The following is a 14,122-nucleotide window of genomic DNA, read 5'->3' on the forward strand; positions in this document are numbered from 1 at the left end:
ACTCCAGCAGGTTTCTCACAAAACCCCCTATTTAAGCACCACTAAGCTCAACTTTGCTTCCCAGCCACAGCAGCAAATCCCCCGTCCCCAGCACTTTGGCCGCTTGGCACGGTCAACGGTGGAAGCCAACCCCTTCGGTCTAACAGAAATCAGTGAAAACAGCTGAGAACAGCCGATTCTGGGTGGTTATTCTGCTTCAATCAGAACCAGCTGTGCTTTGGGATGCTACACAGGTCCGGTCTGAACAATGGTACCTCGAACCCGAGACCCGTCTGTGCTCCGTGGCCTCGGTGTTGCTTGGGTAGGAACCCCGAGATTTGCAGGAATTCAGCTGAGTAATTGCTGTGTTCTCAGCGGGGAGCACGGAATTCCTGCCGCTCATCCCGTAACGTGGCATTAAAGAGCCAAAAGTGGGTTATGTAAGATGGGAGCTGCTACTGAAGCCTAAAAAGACCCTTGTGTCTGCTTTGAAGAACTAGAGGAAAGTCACTTTATCTTCCCAAAGCCTCGGTGAGCACGGATGGACCTTCCCGACTCCCGGACTATGGTAAATATCCACTTTTTTCCAAATGTGAAGGAAAGAAGAGAATTGAGTCAAAGCAGATTATCTTCACAATCTCCCATCTCCTAATCCCCGTCTCTGCTGATGAAACCACCAGGAATCGCTAAGAAGCTTCTAGAAATACTCCCTGAAAGCAATAAACCCCTTAAAACCATTTCAGTCGCAGCTTAGGACTGAATTTGGGTGACGTGCAACATCTACCGACAAATCACAAGGAAACGGTAACATTTCTACCTGGCTTGTGCTTGATATTGGCTTTGGAGCCGCACTTGGAGGACACTTTGGAGAGGTCAACTTTCTTGTTCTGGATCTGCACCTGAAGAGGCAAAAAGAAACAGCTCAGCACATGGAAACACGCCTGGGAACGTGGGGCCAAGGGGCCTGCAGTAAATCTGAGGAAAAGGAGGAGATAACAAAGCTCTCTCTCCTTTCTTTCACCCCGCGGGCCTTTCTGTGCGGCCGTTTTGAATTAACAGGAGTGACAAATATATGTAGGAGCAGGACTGGAGAAAGATCCGTGTCACAGCCCCATGGCAGTGACTTCAATGCACCGGCCAGGAGGGGTTGATGAGCGGACAAACCACCGTTGGGTTTTGTTGGCAGCTTCTCCTCCCGCCGAGAACGGGACACGGCGACGGATCACGGTGCCCCAGGGGGACAAACTGCTCCGGCCGCTGTCACAGCCACAGAACCTGAGTGTCAGGGTTGAAGGGCCCTGGAAAGCTCGTCCAGTGCAATCCCCCCATGGAGCAGGAACACCCAGCTGAGGTTACACAGGAAGGTGTCCAGGGGGTTGGAATGTCTGCACAGAAGGAGACTCCACAACCCCCTGGGCAGCCTGGGCCAGGCTCTGCCACCCTCACTAGAAAGAAGTTTCTTCTCAAATTTAAGTGGAACCTCTTGTGTTCCAGCTTGATCCCATTACCCCTTGTCCTATCATTGTTTGCCACCGAGAAGAGCCTGGCTCCATCCTCATGGCACTCACCCTTCATATATTTATAAACATTAATAAGGTCACCCCTCAGTCTCCTCTTGTCCAAACTAAAGAGCCCCAGCTCCCTCAGCCTTTCCTCCCACGGGAGATGCTCCACTCCCTGCAGCATCTTGGTGGCTGCGCTGGACTCTCTGCAGCAGTTCCCTGTCCTGCTGGAACTGAGGGGCCACAACTGGACACAAGATTCCAGGTGTGGTCTCCCCAGGGCAGAGCAGAGGGGCAGGAGAACCTCTCGGACCTACTGACCACCCCCTTCTAACCCACCCCAGGTCCCATTGGCTTCCTGGCCACAAGGGCCCAGTGCTGGCTCGTGGTCACCCTGCTGTCCCCAGGCCCTGCAGCGGGGAAGCTGTTGCCCAGAATCACATTCTTTATCCCCATTCTGCCAGTGACTTGATGCCGGCAAATCAAACCTGCAGTGACAGGACGTTTGGTGACGCAGCCATGGAATCGTGGATGCCCGTGACTCGGTAACAACCTTCTCCCAAGCCAATGAGCCCCGTGCTCCCGCGTGGGGTTCGGGGACATCGTTGAGTGTGGGGGGAAGGGTTTTCTCTGGGGTGGGACAAAGGTGGAGTCAAAACGTCACATTTTTTTTGTCTTTTTGCTCAAAAAACATTTCCTGTCCGACAGTTGGCCCAAGCGCATTGCACAGAGCCCCACTCTGACACCTTCACCGTGGAGTCCCAGCTCCACCAGGATGAAAAGCTCCTGTGCCAGGATTAAGTTCTTGTCTGACTAGCGGCAGATCTTTCATGTCACACAAACATCGGATAATTTACACTGGAAGGAACTCGTGGTCATCTGGTTCAAACGCCCACCGAGCTGACATTTAACTTTCTGTTAACAATGATTGTGGTAACAATCTGGGATCTTCTGGTAGTCGGGTGAGGATTCACCTCTCCCAGTCGTGTCAACACCAACATTGTCTCACAGTAAAATACAAAAATCTTTCTTTTCGAATGTCGCAAAAATTTGTTCACTTACAACTGGCTCTAAAAGCTTAATGAGAATTGGCAGAGCATGTCTGCGGAGGGGTGAACGCCCCGCGTTCCGCACACCTCGGCCCCGCGGGCCCGGTGGAGCCACCGCGGCTTCCACAACGAGCATTTGTCTCCTTGGAACCGGAACAAACCTGCATGTATTTCCCAGGATGCATTTAAAACGGTAACGTTCACTATCAGCCCCGAGTCCTCACGACTTCACCCGGGGATCCAAACATCCCACCTGAATGGAACTGAACTGCTGCTCAGATTTCTACCGCGAGTGGCTTCCAGTTTGCAATGGGAGACACCTTTAGAGACTTGGGTTTGCATTTACAGACCCAACACTCAGGCCCTGGTGTCAGAAACAAACTTCAGCTCCTAAAGCAGGTTCGGAGCTTGGACGGGAAGGCTGATCCCCATCGCTCTTTGGATCCTCTGTCTCTGAGCGCTTCCCAGCCCAGCTTGAGCCAAAGGGCAGAGAAATACACGTGCCCTCCAAATCGCCCGTTAAATCTTCAACAACGCACACACTACCTGCACCGTGTAAAATCCACCCCTGCTGCTGCTTTCTTTGAAAAGAGAGGGGGGAGATAATAAAGCACAGCAAAAGCTTTTACCCAGGAAACCTAATTGTGTTCGCATCTAGGTGCTTTTGGCAAATACGAGTGGGAACATCTGCTGCTTTTGGACACGTCTTCTGGGGCTGGACGCTGGTTTGGGGCAAAGGGAACCTGGGATTAATAAACACCTTACTCTCAGTTCTCAAAGCAAAAAGCTCAACGCGTTGAGCAATTAGAAACGTGCACGGTGAAAGGAGAGTGTGCAGGAAGAGAAAAACAGGCACATGCTTGTCCCCAGGACAGCGAGAGGAAAGGACGAGGTTTGGTGATTCATCGGAAGAAAGAACAGTTCACTCATGGAATTAATCAAGCAAGAAAAAATATCCCCCGCATTGAAATGACATTTCTGTTGGCCTCCAAACAAAGGGAGCGCATGGGACTCGCTGTCCGCTAAGAGGCTGTACAAGGTACGGGTGGCGAGATAAAGCGGCTCATGGAACACAGCGACCGAGGGCACAGGAGCCCGGCCAGAGGGGCTGGTCGGGGCTGGCTGCGAACAGCAACACCAACGCCTGTTCCCAACGCGGTGACAGAGCCAGGGGAATCTGCACCAGGAACAGAAGCCGAAAAATTGTATTATGAGGGCAGCCAGTTGCCATGATGGTCACAACATCAGTTTTCTTTCTATGGTGCCGAGAATTCTGTGATTCTGTGTGAATTCTCCTGTACAAGTGTTTCGAGGGGAAGCTCCACACACACATATGTGCTCTCCTTTAAATGTTGGGAAAGACATGGAAATATCCCATGAAAATGGCAAATGCCACCAGGGGTGAGAATCCGCCAAGCGGAAGGGGAGGAGCCGCGTGTCCTGCGACTCCGAACGGGCGTCAAAGCCGCAGCTCCTGTGTCCTGCGCCCGGTAACCGCCCTGCGGAGAGCGGGCTGGACAACCCAGCCTGGCCGTCTCTCCCGAAGATTCACAGAACTGGTCACACAAGGCTCGGCCAGCTGGACAAACACACGCTGTCCTGGGTTTGTTAAAAACAAGTCTCCCTTTCAGTGAATTTTGCCTGTCAGCTAAAGCTTCATATTAACTGCATTTTCCTGGAGAAACAGACACATGTTTTGGTAAACCTAGCAATGGAATGCAAACTTATTGATAAGCATGGATGGACATCTCGCGAGAGGGGCGACGAGAAACAAGTGACTAAGAAACTGACCAACTGTGTATAACATTCCATTCACGTGAATACTTCATATAAAGTGGGAGATCACGAGGATCTCGTCCCTTTTTGCCTTTTCCCTTCTGCTTATGGCCGACATTAGCAGAGGACCTTGCGAGTCGTCCCTGCGAACTGAGGCCAGTGACAGACTGAATCCAGCTCCGGTTGGCTGCAGAGTCCAGTCCAGGACTTTGGGTGCCGGCTCTGCTGTTGCTGGGACTTTCAAGATTGGTTTTGTATATTTTGTATTATTTTCTCTATTCTTATTAGTAGCATTAGTAAAACATCTTTAATTTTTCCAACTCTCTTCTCTCTGTCCTTCTCCCCCTCCCGATCGCCTGTGCTGAGTGGGAAGGGGGAGAGGGAGGGGCAAAAGGGGGAAGAGGGGGGGAGAGGAGGTGAACAATGTATCTGCCAGGGTTTTACTGTCACCCCGCAATCTTAACCTTCAACACATGTATATTGCCCAGGAAGAGCTGGCACCACGTCAGGTCCTGTGGAGCGTTTGCATCCGCTGAGCCAGACACTGAACCAAACACCCTGACTGCACGGGAACGTGCGGCCGGGCCCAGAAATGGGGCATCGGCACCTCAAACGCTCCACACACAGACCCGGAGCTGTGTCGACGCCGGTTCTCGGGCGCTGAGGAGCGTGACGAGATGCGGGCGCCGCACGTCGCTGCTCGGGAACCGCGATCAAACACCCACGGAACAACCCTCGCTTTTGGAAAGCAGCCAAGCCCTGTGCTCCTGTCCCCAGCGCAGAGTTGTGGCGGTAGCACAGATCTGCCCGCGAGGAACCGAGCTGCCAAATCTCTGTCATGTTCTCAGGAGCTTTGGTATCTGATAGTTACCCTGGGGGTTTTTTTTGCCAGATGCTTTCAGGATATAATAACCAAGTACACAGACATTACAAGATTAGCCTTCTATTTTAATAAGCTCAGCTCCACTGCCAGGGATACCAGTAGCCTTTACATTGAGAAATTAATCGCAGCTCAAAGATCAAGTCCCAGAGTCTTTTTGGAAAGATGGTGGAAAAACCCACAATCAACCCAGTATCCCATGGGGGAGAAAAATAAATTCCCCAGCCTATATTCTTTCCAGAAGCCCTGAAATTCTGTCACATCCGCCTAAGACACAGCATTGGTACGAGTGACACAGAAAAACACGGCACAAGAGAAGGAGTTAGTAGACAGGCGGCTTGCCCAGAGCCCATACTTACATTCCCACCTCCAGGGACATGCTTAATATTGTCCTTGGAACCACACTTGGACTGAACATGGCTGTAGTTCGCTTTTTTGGAGACTATCTGGACCTGGAATGTTACAGAACGGAAAACAACACAAGGGAAGAGGACTGGTTAGAGTTGTCATACGGCAGGCTGGAGCGATGCTCGAACACAGGGGGTAAACGAGGAGCTGTGTTAAACTCAGTCTAACTTCAGTATTAGGTGTGAAAGCAACTGAGGAGGAGAGTGAGGAAAAGAAGTGAAGGAAACACGAGGCTGCACAGACAGAGTTAGTGCGAGAGCGTAAGCGCTACCGGGGGGACTCCTCGGCACCCCCGATACGGGGTCGGCGTGGCCGCGGTGCCTGCGTGCGGCCCCAGGAACCTGCCAGGACCTGCCCGAGCACCAGAACCAGCCCAGCTCACCAACCTGCGCTTCAACTTCATCACACCATTCTCATGTTCATTACATTGCTTCTCCTTTGAGCTAAAAGGACTTGGACTCTTCCACAAGTGTGTTAAGTGGGCTTTCACTCACACAGGGAGCAACTGCGTTAGAGTAGCAGCCCGTGGTTACAGGGTTAGTCAGGACACGTGTTTAGTCTGCGGTTATTATTATTTCACGCAGCACGAACGCGGCAGCAGCTGCATCTCGGGTACTTTCTAGAAAGATGATCAATTCCCAGCACAAAGGGAATCGCTTGAGCCGGTTCCCAAAGGCTCCTCGGCCAGTTGGGGACTGGATTCAGGGCACCAGCAGCTCTGACGACGCGCCATGGAGGTGTACGGTGCTTTAATTAACACGTACAGATCCGTCCAGTCATCAACAGGGCCTGTCCCTGATCAGACGGGAATTAAAGCAGCGCTCCCTCCCCATCCGCTCCACTGAGGTACCGTGTCCCTACAGCTCCGGAGTAACCCAGTGACCCCTAATTAACAGGGTTAAAGAGCCTGGATACAACTGGGGCGGGAATATTAAGTTCTTAATATTCTGCAATCTGAAAACAAGCAGCGCTGAACTAAAGCTCCCTCTCCCCAGTTACAAACTAGTGCTGTGTATGAACTGGTCTTAAGGGAAACCTCTGACTTAATTTTAAGCTTCTCTAACCAAAAGTGGAAATGGAGAACTCTGAAAACATTTATACTTAGAGCAGGCAGGGCAAAGGTACCCAGGACAGCGATCGGAACGTGTTCCACTGAGAACACCCCAGGATTGCAAGAAGGAGCTGGAAAAGTGTCTGTGCAAGGAACGGGACCCGACAGGAGAGAGCGGGAGAGCTGAAGAGAGGGAACGTGACCCACACGGAAATGTTTCCTCCATCTCCCACAGAGAAAAGTCTGAAATGAACTCACTTTCCCATTGGGCTGTTTTGGGGCACCCTCTTTTGATACGGTTGTTTTAGTAGGAGCCATTTTAGAGACCGCATTGGGTTCAGACTTTCGCGCAGCAGCGGCTGATTCTGGCTTTTTCTCTACTTTCCCCTAGATGGAGACAAACGGATGGTTTCAACCAGCAAAAGCACAAGTGTGGGCGGGAGAGCAGGGGAACACGAGCTGCCCAGATGCACTCAGAGCAGATGACCCAGAACGTCCCACGTGCCGCAGTTCTCGGGCACAGGAACCACAAAACTCCGGGGGCGGAGGGGAAGGAGCATCACTGGGACACGGGTGGAACGGGCACCCTGGGCTCAGAGCAATCCATAATTCTCCATTTCTTAGAATGCCTCAGAGGTGCCGTTCCCCAGTACATCATTTCCCCAACCGTCACGCTGGCAGGTCTCCGAGTGACCCCCAAATTTGGCCAAAGAATTAAAGCTGGACTTTGAGTGAGGACCAGCCCAGCACCCGCGGGCGCTGAGCGGAGCTGCGGCAAACACATCCCGGCTCCGTGCGGCTCCTGCGGGACACGGAGCCCCAGGCCTGAGCGCGCCCCATCTGGCTCAGGCTTTGCGATCTACAGCCCATCCGTTGGGGAACTAACCCAGCGTGGGTGGACCCGGCTCGTCCGGCCGGACACAAAAATGAATGAGAACTCACAGGTCTTCGAAAAATCCAGCAGCTACCGGAGAATATCCATCCTGCTGCCAACCTCCACCAGCATAAACGCAGCAGAACCTGCAGTTTGTGGGGGGGCTCGGCATAAATCCCACGTTTCACTAACCTACCAGCAACGGCCAACAAAAAACCCAGCGCTCCTACAGAAACTCCTCAGCATGAATACCACTGTGAATGGACAATTCTCTTACAAGTGCGGTTGTTAGGATTTAAGAATTCTAAGAAAACATTTAGAAAATAAAGGACAGCACAATGAAATGTAAAAATGAATCCCTTCAAGCGACACAATCACCCTGCGAGCTATAGAGCTCTGTGATCCTCAGGACCCCAGCACAGCCTAAAGCAACAGAACAGTCGCGTGTTCTTTTTGACCAGCCCGCTTTCTGAACGGGTTGGGTACGTCACACACACCGTACGTGGAAGGGTCACCCCCCTGCGTGCCACCAAGCTCCTCACCAGACGAGGTTTGTCATTTGGTCGGGGGAGATGCCCCAGCTCTGAGGACTCTGCTAGGATTTGGTACAACTAAGGGGCTCTAAATCGGAATAAATAAATCCCATGTTGATGCTGTACCATAAAACACCCGAGCCCACCAATGCCCTTGACTTTAATGCTCCCAGCACCAAACGTGCCCTCTTGGCATCAGATTAAAGTTCTCGGCCGACTTATTTGTCCAAATAACTGCAGAGCTGCAGCAAAGAGAAGCGGGTGAGTCTGTTCCACTCGGGGGCAATTAAAGCCCTGGGACTATGGACAAGCTACTAACGCATTCGGTCAGGACAAGAGGGGTGTACCTGCCATACAATATCCAAGATTCTGCATATCCACCCAATTTTTTAAGCCGTCAGAAGAGGGCTGCAGGTATATCCCTAAACCTTTATCATTTACATGGCGGATGAAAACGTAATTATAGCCCATTACTGATGAGAGCCCCAAGTTGTATCTATGTACACGCTTTTCCCTACGGCTCGTTCAGCTCTGCTCTCCTTGGACAACTGGTGGCCACAGAAGAGAGCAGCTATGGGGACCATTTAATCTCAGCTTTAGGCCCGACACGCTGAACTGAGTCCCCGCTCCCAGGGCTGGGAAGGTGCTGCGGAACGTGCTCCTGAATCCAGGTTTCCTGCGCCATCGGGGGTTATTCCACCCCCCGCACCTCGCGGGAGACCCAGCTCCTCTATTCTAGGCAGGGTTTGGAATACAGACAAGGTTTTGATTTTGGAACATATATATTTATATAGACAAGGTTTTGAGCTTTCAATACCAACTAGTTCCTGTGTATGACAGGAGAACGGAACCGCAGGGTTTGGAATTCCTGTCCGTGTGCCAGTAAAGCCCATGCAGGCGGATTCTTTCTGTACGATGCAATGGCCGCGCTGTTAATGCCTTATAAACCACGAGCCCCCAGAGGAGCTCTGCAGAGCACAAACGAGAGGAGCAGTGAGGACACAGCCACCCCAATTAGCAGAGAGCACCTGTAATGCTTCAAAGCTACCGTTCCAAAGCGCATATTGTTATCAAATTTGAAGAAACGTACCTTTCCTCCACCGGGCTGATGTTTAATATTGTCTGTTGATCCGATTTTGGACCGTACGTTTTTCAGGTCTGGAGCAGAAGCGCTGCTGGCCGGGCGCGGCGGTTTGGACACGGTGCTGGTTTTCGCCGGAGCCTTCGCGGTCGTGGGTTTTTTAGCATCTGCCGTGGTTGCGGTTGCGGTTGCGGTTGTGGTTGCGGCGGGTTTGGGGGCAGCGGGTTTGGGTTTGGGCCGGCTGGCGGCTCCGGGCACCGCGGCAGCGCCGGCGCCGGGTTTGACGGCGTTGCCAGTCGCGCTCTTCGGGCGGCTCAGGTCGGCTGCGGTTATCAGTTGGAGAGAAGGGGGAAAAGATGGGTCAGAGCCCTACGGATGTACCGAGCGTGCTCAACAAACACAGCGCCGAGCAAGGGGGTGTGATGGAGGTGGCGATGGAACACACTCACCCGATGGCGACTTGGCGGAGGTTTTCTTGGCGTCCACAGGCTTTGTGTCCGTCTTGATGGCTGCCCAACACAAAGCACAGGTCAGGGCGCTGTGCGCACAGGGAGCCCAGCACAGAGCCCGTTCTCACATCAATACGGCGCCTCGGGAGTTAATTGCTCCATCAGAACAGCTGGCCGAGGTTCCCTTGGAGCAGGAAAACGCACTCGCGTTCGCCAGCAAAAGGATCGATTCACCGTTCAATGATCCAACGCACCTGCGCTACGGTTTGCTTTTCCCTTTCCTAAAATAACCTTCTGAATGTGACAGCACTCACCAACATTATTATAATCCCATCCCGATTCCATTGCTTATAGAAGAACAAAACAAAACCCACAAAGCACCAACACAAAGCAAGCCCAAAGCTGCTTTCTTCACTAAATAGCAAAAGCAAAACAACATTTGTTCCTCTCTAACCTTGGTATTATTGATCCATTCCAACCAACGCCAGTTTTCTTGCACAGAAGTTAGTGCACACATGTTGGTCCCTGATAGGACTGTGTAAAGCCCAGATCAATCCCTACACTGAACTACACCAGCGATCATGACCTGGTTCTGTTCCACACAGAGCACAGAACATGTCTCTGTTTCTCAAAGCTGAACAAACCCATGCACGAAGTTGGTCATGGAAAAAGCACAGACTGGAAAAGATAAATAGAACCTTATTTCAAAGCTCTTTGGTGATGAAATTCTAGGTTTTTCACTAGCAGCGCTGAACAACTTTGGGGAAAATCTGCTTCATTTCAACAGCCGCAGGAAGGCGGCGTCAAAAACAAACGCCAAACGGAAAGAAATCGGAGTTAGAAATGATGAAAACTGTTGGAGAATGGCTGAGAGAGAAAGGGCATGGATTCAGAGATCCTCTCTATAAAGAGAGTCTCTTCTAGTTAGCATAAGTAGGCCTCAGTTAGCATGAGCTGAGCAGCGCCAGTGGATAGCACTGGCTGAGAGTGGCCTTGGTCACTCCCGGGCAAGGGCAAGTTTCAGTAAACAAGTTTCAGAAAGTTGCAACAAGGTATGAGTAAGTGTCTGAGCGTCCCGCAACGGAAAGTACCGAATTTTCCGTAGAAAGTTCCAAGGGGATGGTCAGGGGAGTGGACTCATTATGTATGCTATCAAATCAGTATCTGACGAGTAGGCATAAGTAATAGAACCTCTATAAAGGTCTGTGTTCTGGATCAATAAATTGAAGTATGCTTATGATTCACACTGAATTGGTTGTATTTCTTCCTCCGTCGCCTCGGATCGAGAACCCACGCTGGGGTCACCCTCCCCGGCAGAAAACCCCCATCGTCTGATATTTAATTTCCACTACCATTGCTGGAATTTGAGCTCAGCCCAAGCGGCTGTCGGGGTGTTCACGGGACGCCAATGGAGAAAAGGGCGAGCAGGAGCGGCAGGGAAGCGCGGGCTGAGTTAGTGTGGTCACCCCATCCTAAACATTCAGCTGAACCCCACGGAGCTAACGACATCAAACACATTTGGATCATTTAATAAGCTCTCCAGGACAGATGGATCATTAACACCAAACACTTCAAAAAAGGTCCTGTCGGACCAACCTAATCTCATTCCTTGAGACCACAACTGGGAAAGCTGTATGGACAGAACGGGCTTAGTTTGTGAAAAGGGAAGAGGATCTTTAATACACAAGAGATGCTATTTCTCCTTGTGCCGGCGCGGAGCCAAACGCTGGAACACTCTCGTCCGTGTTATTAATGAGCGTGCGATGTTGGAAACCTGGAGAACGATGAAGCTGCTGGGAAAATGGTCTCTAAGGACTCTGATCTGGTTCTGACCCGACGCAGAGCTGGCGCTGGTACAAACACCAGAGGCGCTGTCACGGAGAGGGGAAGAATTAGAAAAAAATAAGAAAAATAAGAAAACCAAGCACCACACGGCCCATGGTGCTCGTTTAGTGGAGAACGCAACTGGTATTTAATACCTGGAAGAGTGAAACCGTATCACTTCGAACCGAGCCACTAAACACACGTTTTCAAACAGCCAGAACGACTAAACGCTCGAGCAAAGCCCAAGGAAGTGAAAAGCAAGCGCAGATGTCCTTCGAAACACCATCTCCAGCCAGAAAAACACATTCCCTGTCTCAGCGCTGGGAAATGAGAACTAAACTGTGATGGGAAGAGATCCAGCTCTCCGTCTCCATCTTCGCACCAGCGGAAGCTGCGCGGGTTCGGCCCAAAGGGAATCAGTGCTGGCTCCTTGTGATTCCCCGTCGGGTCCCACACACTCTTCATAGAGTTATAGAATATTTGGGGTTGGAGAGATGCCTCCTGATCCCAACATGTCCCCACCTGGAACGACCTTCCTGCCTCTCTGCATCGCTGACCCGGCTCCTTTCAAACGGCACCAAAACCGCCTCTTTGTTTGCGCCTCAGTTTGGGAAGGAGAAATGACCTGAGCTCCTTAGAAGCTGCCAAGCGTTCTGGCTGCGGTTGCAGAAAAGACCACCCGAAATGCATTTCAAAGGCGTCCGGGGATCGGGTACCATAGGTGGCTCTTGGCGAGTGCATTGTTTCCCCTACACAGGATTCATTATATTTTCCCCTAAAGTATAAAATGAACATCAGCCCAATATACTTCAGCATAGTCAAAACACTCCTAAATCCTGTTGGAAAAGACAGTTCATGAATTCTCTCTTTGGTACTCTCAAACAAATCAGGCAATACCTGTCATTAGTTCGACGTGTTCGTTGGCATGTTTTGCCAATGAGGTCGAGCCATTTGAAAAGACTTGAGGACATTCAACTGTATTTTTATCTGATGTTCAACCTCTCCAGTTCCATTAAAATGAGTGAACACAGTGTTTTCAAGATGCCAATGTGGTGCTCACGCTCTGTGCTGACTGTGGAACCCCACGGGGAGCTCCCTCTTTGGCGACAGCCGGAGCAGGATACAGTTTTCCAGTGAAGCTGATGGGATTCAGCTCCAAATTCTTCCTGCACCAGTAAATCCTCCACTCCCGAGTGCTTCAAATCTTCTGGAGACTGGCTTTTCCCAAGATTTACATTGGGTTTAGTGTTTATTCTGACTGTTACTATGACAAAATACAGAGGCAATAGCCTAATTTTTCTTAAATCAAGCACATTCAGTAAGTGTATGAACCCTGACTCACACAGAGCTGGCCCAAACTGGCCCCGAAGCTCATTCAGCTTTGGTCTTGGAGGAAGAAGCCCTGGAGAGGAAAGAGCCCGACCTGCGGTCTCTTCTTGTGCTGTATTACGGGGTCGATATTTCAGTTATCGCTGAGCTTCACGTCACCTCCCAACTGGCAGGTACCCCGGGCGCCCCTCGCAGGAGTCCTGGCCAACAGCAGCCTCTCAGGAATGGCTGTGTCACCAGAGGCCACCGAGCAGATCACGGGGGGTCACAGAGCAGATCACACGGGGTCACAGAGCAGATCACACAGGGTCACCGAGCAGATCACACAGGGTCACAGAGCAGATCACACGGGGTCACAGAGCAGATCACACAGGGTCACCAGAGCAGATCACACAGGGTCACCGAGCAGATCACACAGGGTCACAGAGCAGATCACACGGGGTCACAGAGCAGATCACACGGGGTCACAGAGCAGATCACACGGGGTCACAGAGCAGATCACGGAGGATCACAGAGCAGATCACACGGGGTCACAGGGCAGATCACATAGGGTCACAGAGCAGATCACACAGGGTCACAGAGCAGATCACACGGGGTCACAGAGCAGATCACACAGGGTCACAGAGCAGATCACACAGGGTCACCGAGCAGATCACACAGGGTCACAGAGCAGATCACATGGGGTCACCAGAGCAGATCACACAGGGTCACAGAGCAGATCACACAGGGTCACCGAGCAGATCACACAGCGTCACCGAGCAGATCACACAGGGTCACCGAGCAGATCACACGGGGTCACCGAGCAGATCACACAGGGTCACAGAGCAGATCACACGGGGTCACAGAGCAGATCACGGAGGATCACAGAGCAGATCACACGGGGTCACAGGGCAGATCACATAGGGTCACAGAGCAGATCACACAGGGTCACAGAGCAGATCACACGGGGTCACAGAGCAGATCACACAGGGTCACAGAGCAGATCACACAGGGTCACCGAGCAGATCACACAGGGTCACAGAGCAGATCACATGGGGTCACCAGAGCAGATCACACAGGGTCACAGAGCAGATCACACAGGGTCACCGAGCAGATCACACAGCGTCACCGAGCAGATCACACAGGGTCACCGAGCAGATCACACGGGGTCACCGAGCAGATCACACAGGGTCACAGAGCAGATCACACAGGGTCAGAGCAGATCACACAGGGTCACAGAGCAGATCACATGGGGTCACAGGGCAGATCACACGGGGTCACAGAGCAGATCACACGGGGTCACCGAGCAGATCACACGGGGTCACAGAGCAGATCACACGGGGTCACCGAGCAGATCACGCAGGGTCACAGAGCAGATCACACAGGGTCACCAGAGCAGATCACACAG

General features: G+C 51.8%; 1 protein-coding gene across 7 annotated transcripts in view; it reads right to left on the reverse strand.

Moving 5' to 3' along the window:
* MAP4 (microtubule associated protein 4) overlaps window positions 1–14,122 on the reverse strand; it is a 152,163-nt gene that overhangs the window by 2,934 nt on the left and 135,107 nt on the right. For 5 of the 7 annotated variants that reach the window (XM_082046514.1, XM_082046515.1, XM_082046517.1 and 2 more), the window contains 5 exons: window positions 9,583–9,642; window positions 9,143–9,456; window positions 6,904–7,032; window positions 5,546–5,638; window positions 797–878 (listed from right to left, as the gene is read on the reverse strand). In XM_082046514.1, the coding sequence (XP_081902640.1) occupies window positions 797–878; window positions 5,546–5,638; window positions 6,904–7,032; window positions 9,143–9,456; window positions 9,583–9,642 (678 nt within the window). The remainder of the gene's footprint in view (window positions 1–796; window positions 879–5,545; window positions 5,639–6,903; window positions 7,033–9,142; window positions 9,457–9,582; window positions 9,643–14,122) is intronic. The other 2 variants (XM_082046516.1, XM_082046518.1) reach the window with 2 other exon arrangements.

Source organism: Streptopelia decaocto, assembly GCF_964273445.1.
Source record: "Streptopelia decaocto genome assembly, chromosome: 2".
Taxonomy (NCBI): Eukaryota; Metazoa; Chordata; class Aves; order Columbiformes; family Columbidae; genus Streptopelia; species Streptopelia decaocto.